Consider the following 22,511-nt stretch of genomic DNA (forward strand, 5'->3'; position numbering starts at 1 on the left):
GGGACCAGGGCAGTGACGTGATCACGTTTGTTTCCTATTGTTCTGGCTCTTACACAGAAAATGGGAAGTAGTGGGGCTGGAGTGGAATCAGTGAAAGCCAGCAGGAATCTATCCAGGTGAGAAGTGATGGTGGCTTGTGCAGGGGAGGTGGCAGTGGAAAAAAAAAAAAAAAAAGAAAATGAGAATGGCCAGACTTCATCTCACCTACTTTGGTTGTGTTGTCAGAAGGGACCAATCCCTGGAGAAATCATGCTTGATGAAGTAGAGGGTCAGTGGAAAAGGGGAAGCCCTCAGTGAGATGGACTGACACAGTGGCTGCAACAACGGGCTCAAGTCCAGCAAGGATTGGAGGCTGGTGCAGAACCCAAGAACTGGGCAGCGTTTCGTTCTGTTGTGTATGGGGTCGCTAGGAGTCGGAGACAGCTCGACGGCACCTAACAACCACCACTACCACCACCAACCAACACAGCTGTTCTGCTCCCGTCCCACCTGGAGGTAACCACCCCATGGGCAGAAGGTGGTTCTCATGCTCAAATCCTGGCCCCTGGTCAAGGACTAACTATCATCACCACCATCACAATCCTTCTAACAGGATCCTCATGCGTAAGGCTTCCTGCAGGCAGCAGAAGGGAGGTGTGCTGGGAAAGGGAAGGGGGTCAAATGCTGATTAAACATCCAGGAATGAGGGCAATGGACAGGGACACCAATGACATTCAGGATGCCCAGGAGCAGGGGAACCAGGGAAGACTGCCTGGAGGAAGTGGCCACAGCCCAGGGCAGCCCAGATGGCAAAATGGGGCAGCAATTATGAGCATCACCTTTGAGGTTGTGAGCCAGCCCTACCACTGAGACCACTGCCACCCTGGCCAGGCCACTGAGCCTCTCAAGTCTTTTCCTCATCTGTAAAATGGGTCACTAGTGGTGCCCACCTCCCGGGACTGTGTGGGAACTCATCCAGTGAGGCCACATCCGTGAGGGACATTCGGGAAGCACTCAAGAGCCAGCGCTGGCCTGTTTCTGTGCACACACTGTCCTTTCCGTGGCACCTGGTACCTGCCGTCCCACACCTCTGTCAGGCCCTGCCCTCCAGGAGACCCTGGCCCTCAGAGCACACCCCAGGTTCTGGACAGCTACAATGGCCCCAGCTTGCCCAGCACCAGTCATCCTCTCACCTGTGCCCCTCAGACACATCCCCCACAGTCAGTGCTGTGACCAGGCTTCCTCCCAGCTGCCTGACTCAGTGACACTCTCACGCCATAGCTATCCTCTCCCCACTGTGGCTGCTCTCCCCACAGACCGCCTGGCTCCTGGCCTCCTGCCTAGCCTGCCCCATCTAACCTGCAACTCACACAGCTGTGGGATCGTCTTTCTAAACTCCCAGCTCAGAAACTGTCCACGGTGCCTGAGTGAATGTCCTACACCACCCCAGGCCTCTGCCACCTGCCCCTCTTTACCTTCCCAACTCCACTCAGACTACAGAACCCAAGAACGTTCCCAGCCGAGTCCTGGCTCCTAGCCGACTGGTCTCCTTCCCTCGCCTCCACTGCTCAGTGCGCAGAACAAGACGGCACATAAGGATACTGCTTGCACCCCCACCTCCCTCTGCCTCACCTGCCGGCAGTCCCGGGGTTCTGCTACCATCACCTACAGTGCTATCTCATTTATCTCTTGTACCCTCTTGCATTTTTCATGTTTGGACTCTGAGGCAGTAACTGGGTAGGATATTCCTTGGGGTCAGGACTAGGCTTTGCCCCAACCCAGCTCAGAGAAGGCAGGTGACAGGTAAGTATCATCTCACTGACAAGTGTCACCTGTGTGAGAAGACAACTTAAGAGATGGAATAAAAGGGAGCTGCGAGGGCTGGCAGCAGGAGGAGAGGCACAGAGCTAGCACATCCCAGGAAGGAGAGAAGTGGCCTGTAATTCCTCACACAGCCACCACAGGGCGCTGCTGGCCTGGAACAGCTCTGGCGACAGGTGTACAGGACTTGACTGGGTAAGCTCTGTGAGCCTGGTTGTCCAATGTGCAAGCCCAAGTGTTCATGGTCCGTTCAGGGCAATTTTCCAAAGCCACTGTCTCTCTGCTATTCTCCAGGTGGTAGGATCCTTGAATGTATGTCTCTTGAATTTTACACAGGGATAGGTGTTCTTTGCATTCCGAGTGACCTGGGTTTCAGCCTGAGGCAGCTCTGAGGACACACCGAATAATTTTATGGCTGATGTTGATGATGGTAGTGCTAAAGCAGCCACAAGTCTGAGCCAGAAAAGGCCTGGACAAGACGCATGAAGACAGAATTGATCCTGATGTGAAAAGACTCAGCAACGTGTGAGGGATCTGACGTCACCCTCCCCACACTGCTCCCCTGCGTCCACTGCCACCGTACAGGTGGGAGCTGTGGAAAGATGACCCAGCAGCTGTGTGTGGCCTGGTTAGATGGGGTTAGTGGGGGCAGTGCCAGGAGTCAGGTGGTCTGCGGACACAGCAGCCACAGTGAGGAGAGCATGCCTTGTGGGTGAGGATCAGTAAGGACCTTTCTTGGTTAACAAGAGGTGCCCTACTGTTGCAACGGTTAACGTGCTCAGCTGCCAATCATAAGGTCGGCAGTTCAAACCCACCAGGAGCTCCAGGGGAGAAAGATGCAGCAGTCTACTTCCATAAAGATGGATAGCCTTGGAAACCCTACAGGACAGTTCTTCACTGTCCTAGAGGGTCCCTACAAGTTGGATCGACTTGAAGGCAGTTGTTTGGTTTGGTTAACAAACTCCAGGAATATTAGCCATGCAGCTGGGTGGAAGCCCCAGTGCTGGGCCAGCAGGAGAAGTGAGGGTCACAGCACTGTTTTGTGGAAGAGGGTAACAGCCTATCCACCTGGCCTGGCCTGGAGGGCTCTGGACGCCTAGTCACAGCCAAGGCCATGCCTGCCCTGAAGCACTGCTCCACCTGCACCACTACCTCCTCCCAGGGCTGTGTCCTTGCCTGGACTCCCCGGTGACCCATTTCCTCCCCAACCTTCCTTCTCGGACTCCCTCTTTCAGATAAACGGATCTTCTCAGATAGACGTCTTCTCGGGTCTTCTCTGCCGACTCCTCCCAGTGAACTTAAGAACGGCCCCTGTCCTTGGTTTCCAAAGCATGTCCCCTGGCACCCAGGCTATCGACAGCTCACTCCACACTGGGTCTGTGGGGAACTGACTCATCCCCCCTGCAGCCCATGGCTCCTGGAAAGGCAGGGTGCTGCAGAGATGGGCACGCAGCAGGGGGGCTGGGGTGGTTCTGAAGGGCTTACAGAAAGATGAGATCTGTGTCAGCTTGAAAAAAAGAAAGCCAAACTCACTGCTGTCGAGTCAATTCGACTCATAACGACCCCTCTTTGGGGTTCTGAGGCAGTGCATCCCTACGGAAGTAGACTGCCCAGTCTTCAGAGACAATCGCCAGCAGGGGCACCGTCATGGGCATCTATGATCTTTCAACAGCTCTGAATAAGATAGAACTGAAATAACATTTTGTTTTGTGTAAGATGTCGAAAGTTCTGGGCCTTGAGACTGACATGCTGGTGCCTGTGGACTCCTGGAAACCACTGGGGAAGCAGCTTTCCACTGAGGGGTCAGCAGAGAAGGGCTGCCCTGGGGCCGGGGTCCCGGGCCGCGGATTCTCATCCTTGAAGCCCCTCAGCACCATTGCAGCAGTCCCACCAGAACCACAGGTGGGCTATGAGTCAACACAACAGTGGTTTGGGGAAGGAGTCTAGAGCTAAGGGTCTGGGTTCCAGGCCGGTATCTACTGCCTGACCTCTGGCTGCACACTTACACGCTCTGTGCCTCACTTCCCATGTCTCCAAGATGAGGACAACAGCAGCACCTACTTAGGGTGAGGAGCTGAGGTGCGTGGGCTGCTGGAACACTACATGTGTCCTTGCTGCCATTATTAGCTGGGGTTGAGTTTGCCCTCCCTTGCTCATCTGTGGCCCAGCCAGTAACATGGGGACCATTTTCAGTCTGTAAAGAGGTCTGGAGGGCTGCCCAGGAAGCCAGCACTACCTCCTGGGCTTTCGGCCCAGAGAGTTAGGTGCTGTTTCAGGCACCTACCTTCAGGGATCAGGGAGGAGAGAGGGCCTAGAAGCCCCACAGAGCTGAAGGGCCTCCAAGGTCAACAGCCAATGCCACCATGGGGTACTTGGTTACTAAAAGACAGCCTGGGAAAACTTTAATGAGGCAGGATTCAAACCAAAAACCAAACTCACTGCCGTTGAGTCGTATCTGACTCATAGCAACCCCTCCTTGGGTTTCTGAGGCGGTATCTCTACGGAAGTAGATTGCCCAACCTTCCTTCCAAGGAGTGGCTGGTGGGTTTGAACCTCCGGCCTTCTGGTGAGCAGTCAAGTGCCTTAGGCACTGCGCCACCGGAGCTACTGTCCAGTCACACAGAGGGTCTGATGATAAGAAGGGCCTGATCCCTTGAGGACCCATGGGTGTAAGGGAAGTCCCTGGGTTCTTCTCAGAGGTCACCGATCACACAGGTCACCTGGCAGGGATCTTGGAGGCCTCAGAACCTGATGGGACCAGATCTGGACCTCAACTAAGTGCTGCTTCCCCAGAGCCTCCCTGAGGAGAGGGGGAGGGGACAAGCACTGCCCGAATGCAGACCCACGTCATGGTCTCCTTCCCTGCCCTCAGGGAGCAGGGGGACGTGTGGGGTCCATGCTGATGCCAAGCCACCTGCTTCAGATGCTCCTGTGGCCCCTGCTGACTGTGGGATCAAGTCCAGGCTCCCAAGCCAGCCTTCGTGGTCCCATGAGCTCGACCTCCTGCCTACACCTCCAGATCACTGCCCCCTCAGTAACTCCTGACCCTCCACACTCAGTGTCCCAACACGTCCCCAGACCCCCCAGTGATCAAGGTTTGTTTGGTGTCTGCCTTGCTGACAGCAATGGGAGCTCCATGTGCCCGGGGTTCATACTTGTCTTGCTCACCGCTGCGTACCCAGGCCCAACTTCGAGCTCAGAACCCAGCAGCTGACCTTGAAGCAGGGAGATCCGGGTGGGGATGGGGGGCTGGCTCACTTCATCACGTGAGTCCTTTGGAAGCAGGGTTTTCCCTGGTGGCCACAGGAGAGGGAGCAGAGATCTGACGTGTGAGAAGGCTGGACAGGCCCATACTGGCTTGAAGTTGGAAGGGCCATGTGAGAACACACAGGTGGTCTGTGAGTGGGAGCCAGGAACCGTTCCCGCCCAACAGCCCGCGAGAAAACGGCCCCTCCGTCCTACACCCTCCAGGAACTCAGTTCTGCCGACACAAATGAGCTTGGAAGCAGAGACTTCCAAGGAGGACTCCGCCGGCCGATACTCCAGCCTCGGCCTGTGACCTAAACGAGGGCCCAGCCGCGGTTCGGACTTCCCACTCACAAGCTCGTGAACGGCTGCTGGGAACTATCACGTCTGCAGTTATTTCTCACACAGCAACAGGAGGCGAGCACACTCATTAGCATGAGTTTTAAAGGGGAGACTTCACGGTGCTGCTTTGGAACTGGGAGCGTGGGTTGGGGTGGGTGCATCCCAGGTGCCACAGCTGATACCTGGCTGTGCTGCAGGTGAGCTGTCAAGGGTACCAACCAAGGAATGGGCAGGGGGGCGGGCCCAAAATCGGGGGCTGGGGGCTGTTTCTGGGCAGGGAGACGGGGAACGAATGCCACAGGGCGGACATTTCCCGGCACGGCCCGTCCAGCCCAATTCAGCATGTGGCGGTGAATTCCCGTCTGACTCCGAGGATGACCCGGCTCATCCGGCGAGCCTGTCGAGCAGCTGTTAGCGTTCGGCTTGTCCGCAGCCTGGGAGCAGGAGAGCCAGCCGCGGGCCAGGCAGAGACACAGACATTCCAGGACCCAAGCGGCGCTGGAGCCGCGGATTAGCGTGGAGGCAGCCGCGCTCATGATTTACGGCCCCTTCCGGACCCAGGCAGACGCTCCCTGCCCCCGCTTGGCTCCAACGTCCCCAACGAGGCAGGCTTCTCGACTGCCAGCCATTCTGAAAATGCTGCTTCAAACGTCCTCCTTGGCAGACCAGAACGCAGAAGCAGAACAGGCACCGGCTGCCCCGCAAGGAGGTCAATTAAGTCACTGAAACACTCCTGTTTTCTTCAACAATGGGACCATTTCCTTAGTACAAAAAGGGCTCTAACGCATCAGTAAGACCAACATCCCAACAGAACTCAGGGAAAAGACGTGGATTCAGTCACAGGACAAGATGCAAGTGGCCACTAACTATATGGAGAGCTGCTCAATCTTGCCAAGAACAAATACAGACAAATTAAGATGGGACAGCTGCCACTTCCCCCAGGCAGCCTGCTCCAATCAGGAGTGAGATCTGTTCAGACTTTTGAAGGGCAACAGACTAGAATCTGGCAACATGAGGAATGCTTATAAGAACAGCATCTAGAAATTTCACTTCAAGGGATTAATTTTGCAGAAATATGCAAAAATCTGTGTTTACTGCAGCTGAGTTTGTTAAAATTTAGGGGAAAAAAAATCCAAACAACATGATAAATCGTGATGGCATGTTTATTCACATGCTGCAACACTATGTTGCTATCAAAACCCACAGACCCACCTCTCTCATCTTTAAGGGCTGACAGGAAGACTTGATACTGTTAGGGGCCGTGGAATAGAGTTTGACTCACAGCGACTTCACGTGACAGAGCAGAGTTGCCCCAGAGGGTTTTCCAGGCTACGATCTTTGTGGAAGCAGATCGGAGCCGGTCCTCCCTCCACGGAGCTGCTGGGTGGGTTCAAACCATCAACGTTTTGGTCAGCAGCTGAGCATTTGATTGTCGTGCCACCAGGGCTTCTCAACTCAGAAAGAAGCCAAGATATATTAAGGGTGGGGGACAAAAGGTGTAACAGGACACACATGCTGTGACCCTGTTTCTCATTTTTTTTATGTACAGATTTGTACGTGTATGAGAAGGGGCTAGGAAGACAGATGCACTCTGTTAATGCCACATTGGAGGCAGGGAGCCCATGGGAGGCCCTGGTCTGGGAATCCCTGAAGTGTGTTCTCACCAGTGGGTATCCCCAGCCAATCAGATGGGAAGGGTGAAAATACTGCTGTATTTCACTGACTGTAAGATGTGTTTCCAGTCAATCTCCCCTACCTCCCACATTTTCCATTTCTAACTGGGACGTGTCTTACAATTGAGGGTGTGTCATAATCTAATTAGTAATTATTTTGCTCCCTCCTGGAATATAAATGATTATATTGATGGTGAAATCCACTTCATTCAGCTCTGGGAGAACAAGGACTCCCACTAGCACACTAAAGGCTCTGACAAGTCCTGCAACCCAGGACCTCGTGTAATCCAGACTTCTCCAACCATCTGACACAACGAACACCTTTCGTTTTCCTTTGTAACTCCCAGCCTGAACCCCCTCCCAGAAGCCCCGCCCTTCCATGGACCCCGCTCATCTCTGCCCTCCACTTTGTTTGCCAAGGGAACCAGGCCTACGGTCAGCAGGGTGCCCTAGTGGTGCTCTGCTGATGTCTGTGAAGGGGCGAGGATGCCCGACCTAACAGTGTCCCTGTCACTTTCCAGTGTGACTAGGGTAGAGGGAAACATGCCCACTTTTTAAAATTCTCTACCATGACCACTTGGCAGTAACAGTTGTTGCAGCAAGGGATGTTAAAATAGTAACAACAGTGCGGTTAGACACAGGGTATTTGTAACGTATCTCTTTATAAGACCCTTGTCAACGACAAAGAAACCTTGCAGTGGAGAAGGCTAGCAGACGCCACTTTAACTAAACCATCCGTTAACCTGACAGAAGACGTCTCCCGGGAGCAGGGTCACCTGAGTGGCATTCCTGCCCCAAATGTGCAGCCTGATCATGACAAAACATCACACAGACCCAGAGGGAAGGACATTCTGCAACCAAATGGTCCATAAAGACTCGTCCCAAGTGCCAGAGTCATGGAGAAAAGCATCTAAGGCTGCCCCAGATTGAAGGAGAGGGCAGAACGGCACTTGGATCGTCTTTTGGCCCAGCAAAAGGGTATTAGGAACAACAATAAGGTCCACAGAGTACCTAACAGCACTGTCACCAATGTCAATGTCCTGGTTGAGATTCTGGTTACTAAGTTGTTAACACCAGAGGAAGCTGGGTGCAGCCGTGTGCCGTTTTACACCTTTCCTTTATTAGTCTAAATTATTTACAAAATAAAAATTACTAAAACAGTACAATACGAACTTTTAAATAAACACATATGTATTTAAAACATCAATAGAGCATGGGAGAAGGAAGGGCTGGTTATGCACAGGGAGACAGCTCAGGGCGCAGGGGAGTATGGAGGGATGGACACTGGGAAGAGGTAACTATGGGGAGGAAGTGGGAGGGGAGCTGCTGCATTGTAAATTTTGGTCAATGACATGAGACAAAGTATATGTGAACTGCTGTATGAAAAGTGAATTTACTCTGTAAATCTTCACCCAAATCAAAATAAAATTGGAAAAAAAAAAAAAAAAAAAAAAAAAACAAAAAAAAAAAGAAAAAAAAAAAAAAAAAAAAAAACATGTTACATGATGGGTCCAGTCCCCCTCAGGGGAAATAAACTGTGGCTAGGCATTGAGCTACATGGGTCGAGCAGGTGGGAAGGGTAACAAGAGGGGCCTGGTCTCACGGAGACACAGAGGTCACAACAAAGAGGCTAACACATGTAGTGCTAAATGGAAGTTCAGGACCTAGGACTGGTGGGGCCACAACGTGCACGGCCTGGTTGGAAACACGTAACTTTTATCACCCACTGAGCACCTTCCCCTCCTGAAGAACCACCCAGGGGTGCCGCCAAAGCAAGCCCTGGCAATCTGCTCCCAAAAGGGCACAGTCCCGAAAACGCTGTGGAGCCCAGCTCTACTGTACAACACCGGGGGCTGCCATGAGTCGGAATCGAACCGACAGCAACTCCATCTAATCCGCACCACGACCTGCCAGGAAGGCAGGTCCAACATCCCCATTTTACAGACAGGACAGCTGAGGTACAATGCAGATATTAACCAACCACCTGCTTCTGAGAAGATTGCTGCAGGAGCATGGGTCCCCACAGGAGATCGCGCTGGACAGACAGGTACCAGCTGAGTAGCCCTGCGTCAGTCCTGTAAGCTCTCTGAGCCTCTTTTCTCATTTTTAAAGAAGGCAGAAAAGCAGCAGTTTGGGGGCACTGAGAGCCCAAGGTTTCTTCCAGCTGGAACAATACTAGACGGGCCTTAAATTCACACTAAAGTGTAAATGACTGGTGTCAGGTAATTTCTGATCAACCTGACCAACAAGGATGTTCTGAAAGCCTGTCTGCCCCACGAACGTCTGGATGTTCTGACAGCCTGTCTGCCCCACGTACATCCCAGGGAAGAGATTTTTAACCTGGGAACTGGATGGATTTGTGCGGGAGGTGGGAGAAGAGGGGTATTGAGCACAAGAAGAGAGGAATTTGGGGAGACAGCCGGAGGACCCAAACAGCACTTTGTTCACCAAGTGGCCAAGGGTTACACCAGGATACTCAAGGGCTGCAGGGACCGACCTCAAAGAGTGGTCAGACCTGAGGGGCTCTTGAGGGGGATAGGGGTCTGGAGGAAGCAGGGGTTCCCTGCTGGAAGGCCAGGGCAGGCCCAGGAAGCCTCTGTGTGCCCACAGGCGAGCAGGAAGCCTGGCAGGTCCAGCTGGTCCAAATGGAGGGATTGCCTGGAAGCCACAGAGCTGGATGGGGCTCGGGGGGAGTGGCTACCGGTGCTTTGCTGGAGGATGGGTCCCTGCCCAAGGTCCACAGGGCCGGAAGGCCCAGGAGTTTAAGCTCTGAGTGCTTCAGGGAGTCAGCACCCTCCTCTGGGATGGATCGGCATCTCCTGGGGGTCCTGACCAGTTGTCACATGGCTCATTTCTGTCACGGGGATCTCTCCCAGGAGCCTCCAGACCTGTGCCTGGGCAAGGGCTAAGGGAGCGAAGAGCCTAGCAGAGGGCTGGGTGTGCACTGGCTTCTGCCCAGGCAACCAAGGACAGGACAGGGTGGTGGGAAAGACACAGAGGCCTGAGGGCATGAGCAGCAGAGCCGGGTGCCAGCCTGTGGGGTCCCATCAGGCCATGGCTTTGCGAAGCTGCATCCAGCAGAATTCCAAAAGGGGGGACATTCTCACTTGTCCTATTGTGGGGGGCCCTCATCAGATCCCTGTACTGACCTAGCAGGACCAGTCCTCCGGGGCCCCGAGAACCTCTGAAGCAAGAGGTGCCTAGGATCTGAGGAGCTCCAAGGCAGAAGTCCAGGACCAGTGACCAGCGCCCCTCCGGGCACAGCTCTCGTGGAGCTGGGACATAGGGATGTGGGCAAGGCAGGCTGGACACCAGAGGAAGGGCTCAGGGCCTGTTCACCCCCTCCCACCCTCAGGTACCTCTCATCCCCCAGGGGCCCAAATCTCAGAGCTCCCTGGGGTCAGCAAGCCTCCCTGTGGGGCTGCAGCGGGGTAAGGGGTACTGCACCTCTTGGGCTCTGCTTCGAGTCTGTAACATGGGGGGACACAACTAGACGAGGAGACCCTGAAGTCTCTCCCCTTGACGTTCATGACTACGAGCTGGCACTTCCATTAGCAGGGCAGGGGTTAAACATGACAAAGCCCATGCCTGGCTCAGGGCCCACCTCCAGGAGGCACTCAGTACAGGCACCCGGGTGAGCAACTGGAAGATTCAATGAATGACTGAATGAAAAGCCCCTCCCCTATCAAACCGAGGGTGTACATTCTACTTAACGAGGCACTGTCACCTGGAAGACCTGTCACACATCAGCGTGCTGTGGCTTAGATGAAGGGGACTCAGGCCCACCCTGCACAGGAGCCCAGTATCACTGCAATAGGACCTCAGAGCCCCCACTGTGAGGAGACCCCAGACAACGCCCAGGAAAGGGCCCTGGGTGGGCTGGGCCTGGGGGCAGGCAGGGGCAGGGGCATGACCTGGCAGGCTGCCCTCCTGGTGCCCTAGGCTCAGCTGCCTTGACTGTGAGCCCGGCTAGCAGGTTTCCGGATTCCTAGGTCCCTTTGGGGTGGTGGGACCCATCTCAGCTAAGAATGTGTGGGGAGAGGGTCACCAGACAGGTGGGCCTGGCTCCAGGCTCTTGCAGCAGGTATGGGCAGCAGGTGTGGCCTTTGATCTGGAATATCTGTAAGAGGGGCGGGAAAAGACCGTACCCAGGGATGGGGAGAAGGTGGGGAGGAGGTGGGGGGGGCTCAGAGAACCAACTGCAAAAGGGGTGTCTGGTGAAACAGAGGGAGGATGAACTCTGGGGAGCTCTGGGGTCAAGTTGGAGCTTGGCTTGAAGACTTACAGGTCTGAAGCCTTAAATGAGTTACTTCGCCCTCTAAGCCTCATTTTCTCATCTGAAAACTGGGGCGTCACTGCCAATGTGTTGGCAGGGTTGGCAATGAGGAGCAGAGGAGGAAGCGGCCACCCATTGGTGCCAGGCCTGGCCTAGTGTCCAGGGTGCTACTTCGATCATTCCACACGACTCCTCCCAGGGGAGAGAGTGACCTTTACCAGGCAGGGGATGAGGAGGCCCAGAAGGGCTCAGTGACTTCGCAGAGCCCCAGCGCAGGGCCAGGATTCAAACCTAGCTGCCTCCCGATGTCAAAGTCCTACTAGGGGGATGGGTGGGTGGAACACTGGAGCTCAACGACCCAATGGGTGGGGTGGGGTAAGCATGCGACCTCCATCTGAACGTGGGCTCTCTGCCTGGGTGGCAGAAAGCACCAGGCTTGAACCCAAGGACTGTGGCTGTATGACCATGCCCAAAGCACAAAACAGGGAGCACAGTGTGGCACCTCCCAAAGGGGCACCTGCCACCCTGGTCAGCTCTAGGATTGATGCCAAGTCCCCAGCCACCTGTTCCTACCCATTATGGCCCCCCTGGCCTCAGCCCTGTAGGCTGGGCAGACTGACACTCAGGCAGGCGGCAAAAGGCCATTAACCAGGGCAGGTAGTAGTCACGGATCACTCTGCCAGACATGGGCCCCGTCAACTCCTCAAGATGCCCACCTGACAGCTTGAAGTCTCTTCCTGAGGGGCTGGAAGCTGCCCGACTTGGGATCAGTGCCCATGGGGACGTGCAATCCCTCTGTGTCCTCCGGGACTCCAGCTGCCGGCAGCTGGGCGTCCTCTGGGGCGAGTGAGCTCTAAGTGCCATATGCCCTGTCCCCTCCCAGTGCGCCCCCCCCTTCTCGATGAGTGTGAGCCCCCCACCTCAACCACACACACCCCTGGGAAGCCCCTCACCCCCAGGCGGATGCTCTTTGGGGAGTCACTCCCATCAGGCTCTAAGGAATGTTATTTTCAACTCACTTGGTGTCTAGATTACTCAACTTCAGCTTCCAAACAGTCTCCAAGATGAGCCCTGATTAAATTCCAGTGACACCATAGGCAGACATACTCCATTTGTGGTGTGCAGCCCCCCTCCCGGGGAGGCCTGACGTCCTGGCAGGCCATCTGTCACTTCCAGAGCTTGTGTGGGAGGTTCCAGGAAAGGAGAGCAGGGAGCCAACCCTCACCCCAAATCATCCTCAACTCCAAATCACTGATCAAGCCCGGAAGCCGAGATCTTTCACCACTGGCTGCCCCAGAGGCCAGGAGATAAACACATGTTCCGTCCGCAGCCACAGCCCTGGTGCCTTCTCATGCATCCTGTCAGCCAGGCCACGGGGCCACAGCCTGGCCCAGAACCACTCGGCCTTGGGTGCAGAGCCAGGCCTGGGCCTTGGGGCGTCTGTCTCCAAATTCAGCCCCACACAGCAAAGGAGGCTATCGATGGACCACCAATGAGAGAAACGGCCACAAATGCATGTCAGGTGACCCTCAGCTTGCTGCCACGGCCTCCCTTTCTCCCTGCCCAGGCCACTGTCTCAGCGGGAAGCCTCGTACTGGGTTTGGGTTGGATCCAGGTCCATGCTGTCTGTACCTGTGTCTTCCTCACACGTGTGGGATGGAGTGGGTGTTGGTGCAGGTATGTCCCCACAGGGCTGCCTCCCAGAAGCAGCTGTCTGTCAGAAACCCTGGCCAAGGCACTCAGGGCGGGTCACTCTGCAAGCCGTGCTATCTCGCATTTAGAGCTGCTGTGTGGTGGGGCCTTGCCGCTGAGGCCACACCCCTGGCCGGCCTGGTAAGATGGGCCATTCCCAGCGTCAGCCAAGGGAAAAGGGATCTCCAGGCAGGAACCCCCATCTTGGAAGGTGGTGCACAGACCACTGGTTCTCCCCCAAAAAACTCGGGTTTCTCCCTTCTTCCAACTCACTTCAAACGAAATGCATTGCCATGGAGTTGATTCCGACCCACAGAGACCCCCTTTGGGTTTCCAAGGCAGTAAATCTTTATGGAAGTAGCTTGCCCAGTCTTTCTTCTGTGGAGTGGCTGGTGGGTTTGAACCACCAACCAACCTGGTTAGCAGTCAAAATGCCTTAAGCACTATGCCACCAGGGGCTCCTTCCCTTCCTCCTGGGGATGGAATTCTTGAATTTTTGCTGGGCGCATGGCTGTCCAGAATAAGGACTACGATTCCCAGATTCCCTTGCAGCTAGCTTAGCGTGGTCTGTAACTGAGCTCAGCCAATGGTCTGTGAACAGAGAGACGGGCTGTAACTTCCAGGACCCTTCAGTAAAAGACACCTAGTGCTTGCTACCTTCGCTTCTTTTACCTTTGTCCTCCTCTCCATCCTGATGTCTACATCTTGGCTGTGATGACTGCAGTCTTAGCCACCCTCTTGAACCACCAAGGGCCCACCACGGGAGAACAGTGAGGTAGGAGCAGCTCGGTTCTTGTTGTTGCATGTGCCCTGGGTGACCTGCCCCAGGGCTTCTATATGAGAGAGAAGTTCCATCTTATTTCACCCATAGGTTTGTGTCGTGGCCACGATGTTAGTGCTTCGTTAGCACCCAAACTGACAGGTCTGGGGCTGATGGAGGAACTCCCCCCAACACACACACACACACACACACACACACACACAGGCTCTCATCTGCAAGAATGAGCTGTAGGGGTGTGGAATGAAGGTGGCTCCCACCATGCAGAAGCTGACCAGGTACCCTGACAGGTGAAGCCGGGAGCTCAGGGGGCAGGTTTCACCTCCCCTGCGGCTGAAGAGGACAGAGGAGGGCTTCCATGCCCTGAAGCCAGGGGGCCGACTGAGCACGAACCCTTCTTTGGTTCATGTCATTCCTGGGAGAACCCTTCCACAGGCTGTAGCCCACCCACCTGTCCCTGCTGCAGGGTAGGAGCCCTTTCCCATCACCCAGGACCCAGGCAACTAACTATGAGCCAGTCCCCAGGCCTGGTCTTTCCCACAGCTGCCTGGTGCGGTGACACTAGCGTGAGCCGCCTCAACATGGGGAACAGTGACAACTCGAGGGAGTCTCCCAACACAAAAGCAGTGTCACTTGGACTGCTATAATTATCTGGGGGAACGCAAAGGATAATTACGGCCGCTTCCAGCACGCCGGGAAGGGTTGTATGCTTCCAGGAATAGCAGGGAGTAGGCAGAAGGGACCGGGGAAGCACCTCCCTGACAGGTTCCGTGTCTGCTTAAAGCAACAGCCTGGGCACCGGGGAGGACGGGGACATGCGACCCAGCACCTCAGCCTGGGCTCCACAGTGAGCAGCCCACCAGCAGCCCTGGGTGGGCAGGACGGCTCCAGGAAACCCAGTCTCAGTCCCTTCCCCTCGGAAGAACACAAGCAAAGCACCACGCGTGATAAGAAAATCCGGGTACAGCAGTGCAGCCACTCACAGACCACTGACTGCTGGCCGAGCGCCAGACCTGCCTGGAGGGGCTGATCAGCTGGCCCCTGCTCAGTCTGCCAGGCACCGGGCCCTGCCCTGGATGACCTGCATGGCTTCCCCAGCAGGCAGCCCCTACGCAGACAGCACCTAGCCTCCAGGCTGATTGGACTCAGCGAGCGGGTCTCACCTGATCCCTCTCCTGCCTGAGGCTGGGTATGGGTCACTGTCCATTGCAAGTACCCGTGACGGCCCCCAGGAAGACACAGGTAACAGGATTAGAGTCTGTCTCCAGGCCATGTCTGGGCTGGTCTGTCGACGAAGTTGTCTCAGTCCCTCATTCCCCAGCTCCAACACCTTCACTGGCTGCTTGGAACTGAGTCCCCATCTGCACATGGCATTCAGCATCCTCCTTGCTGGGACCCTATGTCCCACAAGCCCCACACAGACCCTCACACGCCAGCTTCTCCTCATTTCATTCCTCTCTCTGCCACCTGGGGAAGGGAGCTCACCAGCAGAAATGGAGTTCTTGTTACGTGCTGCATGCTACTACAAACGACATTACCCCTTCTTGGCATGACAGTCCTCCGTGCCTCCCTCTCTCTCTGCCAAGAAGACTTCTAGGATGGCCCCAGCTCCACCTCTGATTAAGTAACAAGAACTAGCAGGGTCAAAGAGTGAGCCCCGATCTACAGCAGACAGAGAGCTAGGCCCCTTGCCTTGTGACCTCCAACCCGAATGTCCACCGTGAGAGGTGACTGGGGCTTAGAGAATTAAGCAGCCTGTCCCAGAGCACCCAGGTTAGAAGCACATGGATTTGAACCTGACCCCACAGCTGAGATCTCTGCCAGCCCTCAACGTGCCCACTTATGTGTGGAGGCCCTGGCCTGATGTTTGCTGAGCTGATTTCAAGTGCGTGAACGTCCAAGCTCAAGTCCTGGGTGTTTACTTTCCTCTCCACCCAGAAGGCAAGTGCAGGTAGTTATAGCAGGAAGTGTGTACGGAAACCCAAACCAAACCAAACCCACTGCCACTGAGTCAATTCTGACTCAGAGTGACCCCCAATGGGTTTCTGAGGTGGTAAATCTTTATGGAAGTAGATTGCCCCGTCTTCCTTCTGCACAATGGCTAGGGGGTTTGAACTGCCAACCTTCTAGTGGGTTTGAACCACCACCAGAGCTCCTTAAGTGTGTACAGAAGGGATCCACACCTGTGAAAAGAGCCACTGGACAAGAGGCTCTCCAGGCTAAGCATTGGGGTCACTCTGCAAGGCCCTGAGAATGACAGCCCCCTGGCCTTCCGGAGCCCCCTTCCACAGGGCCTGGGGAGCTGAAAGGAGGTAGAGCCTATCCTGGAACATGATGCACCCACTGTCAAGCCCTCCTGCTTCCTTCAACCCCTCTTCAGCCAGTCAACAGTCAGGCACCTCCTTCATCACCTCCCCAGTCAGAACCATCCACCGACTTACGGCCGGAAACTCCTGCCGCCTGCAACCCAGCCTCCACCTTATGGCTTTCCAGCATCCAGACTGAACTGGGACTTTTCCCTGGCTCAAAAATCCCCAAGGGACCCCTCCCTGCCCCCAGGAGAGAGGCCAAATTCCAAGCTGCCAATGCCCCCACCCAAGCCTACCACTGTACCTCACTTCTTGGGCAACGTGGCAGTAAGCTCACTGCGGACCCCTGCTCTGACCATGCCGTGCACACCCACACCTTAGGCCCCAGCTCACACCTGCCTCCCAGTTCTGACTCTCCACTAGTGAAACCCATGACAGACTGCAAGCCCTGACACAGATACTGTGTCCCCTCCAGTGAAAACAGGAGCTGTAAGAGCAGGTTCCACTCCTGGTGATGTCGAGGGCTGAGCACCGTGCTGAGCATGCTACAGATGGCATTACCAGGGCCCAGGCAACCAGCTGTTATTCACATGGTAAGGAAACAGGTAGGGCCAGGTCAAGTGCCTTGTTCAAGGCCACATTCCCAGCAGGACCCAGATTCAGACCTAGCCTTGGTCTGTCTCTCTCCGAAGAGTCAGTCGTCCCTTAGCTCAGACAAAACTCTTTCCACATGGTGCTATCCCTAATCCCTCCAGAAGTCATCCTTTGTAGTGGACGTGGAGAGGGCATCAGGTGTGGCTGTGGGCCTCTACATTCTCCCACCCATTTCTGCTCCATGGAGGGGCAGGGGAGGGCCTTCTCGTCTTGTAATACTGCCTCTTCCCGCACACGCAGTTGGTGTCCAACAAACACCTCTTGCGATAAGGTGGGTTTCCTTTCCAGGGGCAGACTGGGGTACAGGTGGGCCCCAGAGGGACTGTGCCAGAGGAGGCAACACTGTAGATCTGGGATCCTGGTTGACCCAAGGAAGGGATGCAGAGGGAAGGGAAGTTGATGGTGCCACCAGCCGCCCAGGGAAAAGGAAGATGGTGATGGCTATGGGCAGAGCGGGCCACTCAGGATCACCACCCCGGAGGCCAGTCTCATGCTCTGTACAGGCTGGAGGGCAGGCACTCAGGGAGGAAGGCCTCGAGACCCCCTTCCAGGACAGCTCCTCCCCAGGACACGCTCCTTAGAGAGAACCGAGGACTCCCAGCTCTCCCGGGGCCAGAGACCTCAGCTGTCAGGTGCTGCCATATTCAGGGCCCTTCGAGGCTACCTCAAGGTGGTCGAGTTTGCAGCTGCTTAAATGGAAGCAAGGAACTATGTTTCCAGTCATGGGCATGAACGCCCCAGTGAGAGGTCAGGAGCTGGGGACAAGTCTGAAAACCTGCTGTAGAGGCTGGCTTTGCCACCTACAGGCACGTGACTGTGGCATGGCTCCTAACGTGTCAGAGCCTCCACCTCTCGTGTGCACCACAGGAGGGTCACTGTGCCCACCTGCACGAGCACCGACAATAAGAATGCTAGCCCAGTGCCAGGCACACAGCATGCCCCAATAAACGCAGCTCTATCCTTCCCATCGTGGCCCCTTTCAGACAGGTGGCCTCGACCCCGTGAGCCCCCCTCTGCCCACTCTCCTACCACTGCACAAAATGATCCCCAGGCCAAGTCACTACCAGGCCAGAGTTGAAGGGACACCTTTAGGCCATCACAGCCTGCCAGGCAGGACCGGGGAAAGCTGGGGGACTGCCTCTCTTGCCCCTCAGCTGAATCCTCACACCTCCCCAGGGGCCAGCAAAGAACTTTTCCTTGAAATTAAACAAAGGCTCTCAGGAGGGAACACTTGGCACCACCGCAGGCCAAGAGAACTGGGAGGTCATTGTTAACACGACTTTCCAGAAAGCCCTGCTCACATAAACAAACACCTTGGAGAGGCAGTTTCGCTGTCTCTCCAGCTGCCCTGCTCCAGGCGGTGAGGAAGAGAAGGCCTGGGGGACAGGAGCCTGCAGCTGGCAGGAGAAGCTCTCGCCACGAAGAGGAGGGACCCCGGCCATGAGAACACAGTGTCCCCTGTGAGGTTCAGCGGCCACATGACGGCTCTCCATGTGTTTGATTAAAGGCCCTCTAGAGCCCTTGTTAGGAGCTTTGGTAGCATAGTGCCTAAGGCACTTGACTGCTAACCAGGAGGCTGGCGGTTCAAACCCACCAGCCACTCCTCGGAAGGAAGGTTGGGCAATCCTACTTCCGTAGTGATAACTGCCTCGGAAACCCAAGGAGGGGTCGCTAGGAGTCGGGGCTGACTCAATGGCAAATAACAACAACAACAACAGATCCCTTGTTTGTGTCCTTTGCCGGGTTACATAATGCCCCTCACTTGCCGCCGAGCTTGTATTCCATGTGCTCCAGCGCTCCAAGCGCTGTGAGACTGGGACACTTCACTGCCACCACACCACCCATGGGCTCAACACAATGAAATAATACCCGCCTCAAGTGGCCAGAGCCACTCTCCCTGGGAGCACACTGGGGCCTTTCTTTCCTAACTCTGCTGGTCACAGAAGCAAAAAGAAAGGCCCTCCCCAGCATGTCCTTGTCCCTGGAATTCAATTACCCCCCCAGGCCATGGCCACCTCGTGATCTGTCAGGGAAGGGGGCTGCTTGGCTGTGGACGGATGCTGCAGCCACCCTGTTGCTTCCTACCTTTCATGTAGGCCTCAATCTTCCGGATGAGCTCGTAGGACTTGGAGCGGTCGAGCAGGGTCCTGATGGCAGGGAGGGGGTCCAGGACGATGGTCTCGGGGTGGGCGTCGATGTATTCCTGAAATGAAATCAACGCCTGCCAGTTAGAGAGGGGAGCCTGGTGCTGGAATGAGGAAGGCAAGCAGGGTTTTATTCCATGTGCAGAGGATGTTCCGAGGGCTGGCCCTCACCCCGCCACACATCAATCCTGCTCTGCTCCCTCCCACCAGCTCTGATTTCTGTTTGGGGCATTACACAGCCTAGGAAGCTGCCTTCATCCACTCAGGGCCGCCAGGGAGCATATATGACTTTGGATAGGCCAATCACAGTGTACCACAGAGTAGTCATGTGATCCCAGCTGGTCCAATCAGAGTAATGCTCACAGCTCTTACAAGGAATGCTGGGAAGAAAGCACTCTCTTCCTCACTTGAGGAGAAAGACAAAGCCTGGAGACAAAGCACTGGACATTGTGTGACCTTACGGAGAAGGTCTGACTGAAGCAAAACTCAGGCATGCAGCCCGAAGGGAGAGGGCAGAGGGGAGAGAAGGAGAGAAACCAGATCCCACGTGCTGACTCTGCTCGAGTGACAATGAGTGACAATGGCTAGTCGGAACCCTGCACTGAGGTGGATCCTAAGGCCATGGCCAGGAGGGGAGTGAGACGACGCTGGGGTTTGCTGGAAGCTCTGCTGGATGGTACAGGAGTGACAAACCCATCACATGCGTGCCACCTGGCCAGTTCAAAGGACAAGCACACATTCATTACCTCCTGGCTTCATGGTGGGCACTATGAACGAAAGAAAGGTCAAGTGGATTTCTTCTGAGCTCACTGAGAAGTGAACCCATTTTGGTTCCTAGTAATTCTTTGTTTTTCAATTGTGGCAAATATATAATATATGATATGATATAATAATTTATACAGACACATATATAACTAAACCTTCTTCACACGTGTAATTCCTTTTCAAGAGTGCTCAACACAAAAGCCAGAGGTTTACACCATCTTCCCACCTGAAACTCTAAAACCCGCCCGCCCACCCTACCTGCTTTGTGTTTCACGGTGGAGTATCCGGCATTTGTGTTTTTCTCTGATTGCTTAAAAAAAATTCTCTGTCCCTAATGGGTGGCCAGCATCTAGGGAGGCCCTGCATAGGTGCCCTTCCTCCCCCCTCCAGAACTTCTCGGGGACCTCCACACCTGCTCTCCTCACAAGTTCCTCTGCTGACACAGCATCCTGCAGACCCCAAGGCTGCACAGAAGCTGCCTGCCCAGCTGCTTCTTCCTCTGAGAGACCCTCCTGTCAGATGTCAAGACAGAATGAGCCAGGCAGCTGAGGTGGGAAGACCACATGAGCCTCCCAGTGGGCGTGGGGACAACCAAGGTTTCCTGAAGGAAGGTTTACCTGCCACTCATGGCCACAGCCTCACCTGAGGGCCTGAACCCCTGCCTCTCACTGAGGGCAGTTACCCCTCAAATAGTGCTCAGAGACTGACATGCCGAAACCACCCAGTGGCTCTGCAGGAGAAAGATAGCAATGTGTACCGTGAAAGTTACAGCTATGAAAGCCTAGAAAACCCTATGGGGCAGCCCTAGTGTCACATGCGGATGACATCGACTCAACACCACCCAACAACACCCCTCTCGGTGCCGTTCCTTCATCAGAGCTCGTGCTTTTGAACAAGGTCCACGCTTCTGAGAGTGTATCATTCATGAGTCCCTCCCCACCAAGACCCACTCAGACGTACGAAATCATGTGAAAAGGTCATCCACTCGGTAAGGGCAACACGGCAATCATGTGGCCGACAGCACACCAGGTGTCATGCAAGATGAAATGGGCGAGGTGAACAAGTGCCTTCCACACTTTGATCTCAGAGCTGTAATCTTGGCTGTTGAATTCACACTCTGGGTATAACCTGAAGGCAAGGAATGTCCTCTCTCCCCTCCCCTCAAAGACACAAGAAGCAGCCTAGTGTAGGGGAAGGGTAATGGGCCAGGACTCAAGAAACCCAGGGCCCCCTATCCTGTGCCTACTGGTGTCACAGTGGGTAGGCCACTTGGCATCCTCGCCTGTGACACAAGAAGGAGCTACTGAGAAAAACTGTAAGACCGCTCTCCAGTTCCGAGTCTGAAAGGTCTGGGGAAACACAGGAGCCTAAGGAGGCCGACTTCAAGGCTGCACGGGGGCCCGCTCTAGAACCAAACAGCAGCTGCACGCTGAGCACCACAGGCAACGGGCACCACTGCCTTCCCTTCAGAAGGGGGCCGGACCGGAGACCCTCGCGCTGACGGGCTCGTGCAGCACCCAACAACCGAGGTCACTGAAAACAGGGCCACTGCCAGCTCTCAGCCCCTTCCCCACCTGCAGGCCCCACTGTGCTCGGCTGCCGAACTCCCGTTCAGGCTCCACCTTTCTGCACTAAGGCAGTGACCTTTCAAGAGAGAGAGCCCAGCATCGTTAAGACGTGAAATTAAGCCAAATTCATGAAGAAAAGAAGCCGAAAGAAACCACAGGGGGAAACATCTGACAGGAGGTGCCAGCCAGCCTTTGACCCAGGATGAAAGCCTGGTATTAACAGAAGAAGAATTCCTCAAGGCCATCTCTTCTGGGACGGGTACAAGGAGGGCAAAGAAGTTTTCCAATCGCCCCCTGATCCACAAGTGGATTTTCTTCCAGGCTTTTCAGCTTATCTATTGTGTGGCAGCCCTCATGCATTTTTCACAAGACTCTTAGAATTACCAAACAAATTGCTGGCAGGGTGAGCACCCTGTACCACTTTATCGCCACTCAGAGGAAGAGAGTCACGAACCGTCTCCATGGCAAATGGCAAATATGTATCCCTTGGGGAGCCTGCTGAGGAACACCCAGAAAGGGGCCTGCACGTGTACAAGGGGAAGCCTGGGAAAACTGAAGCAGGTGGAAAGAGGGAGGAGTGGAAACCCCAGGCCCCGGGTCAGGAGAGCAAGGAGCAGCCTGGAGACCTGCCTGCCTGGGAGAGCGTGCGCTGCCCAGGCTGTGTGCGTCAAGGATGTCCAGGACATGATTCCAGGAGGGGCCTCGGGTTCTCTGCTGGGCTGGGTGGTCACAACTCCCCACTGGGAATGTGAGCCAATACGAGATGACCAAGGTGGATATCAGAGACACTATGTGCTCTGCGATTCTACTGATGGACAAGAAACGAGCAGAGATGAGTGAGACAGGGATCAGATTTCATCCAATGGCAACTGCTGTGACAAGGTCCTGAGTTCAAATCCTGCCTCTGCTACTGGCAACTGCTGTGAGAAGGTCCTGAGTTCAAATCCTGCCTCTGCTACTGGCTCAGTGTCTATGAACAAGAAGCTGGAGCTACCTCTCTGAGACTGCTTTCTCACCTGGATAGTGAGCATTTGGAATAAAACCTAACTTCAGGAGATGCTGTAAAAATCCAGGCAGTCACAGACATGAACCAAAACTAAAACCGAACTCACTGCCGTGGAGCTGATCTGACTCATACGACCCCTCCTTGGGTTTCCCAGGTGTTATCACTACAGAGGTAGATGCCCAACCTTCCTTCTGAGGAGTGGCTGGGGGGTCTGAACCGCCAACCTTCTAGTTAGCAGTCAGATACCTCAGGCACTAA

General features: G+C 55.1%; 1 protein-coding gene across 1 annotated transcript in view; it reads right to left on the reverse strand.

The window, feature by feature from the left end:
- ITPK1 (inositol-tetrakisphosphate 1-kinase) overlaps positions 1-22,511 on the reverse strand; it is a 182,187-nt gene that overhangs the window by 30,404 nt on the left and 129,272 nt on the right. Inside the window, exon 4 of the mRNA XM_007944503.2 lies at positions 18,856-18,973. Coding sequence (XP_007942694.1) covers positions 18,856-18,973 — 118 coding nt within the window. The remainder of the gene's footprint in view (positions 1-18,855; positions 18,974-22,511) is intronic.

The sequence above is a fragment of the Orycteropus afer genome, unplaced genomic scaffold, assembly GCF_000298275.1.
Source record: "Orycteropus afer afer isolate SDZICR_OR568_19922 unplaced genomic scaffold, OryAfe1.0 scaffold00127, whole genome shotgun sequence".
Lineage (NCBI taxonomy): Eukaryota > Metazoa > Chordata > Mammalia > Tubulidentata > Orycteropodidae > Orycteropus > Orycteropus afer.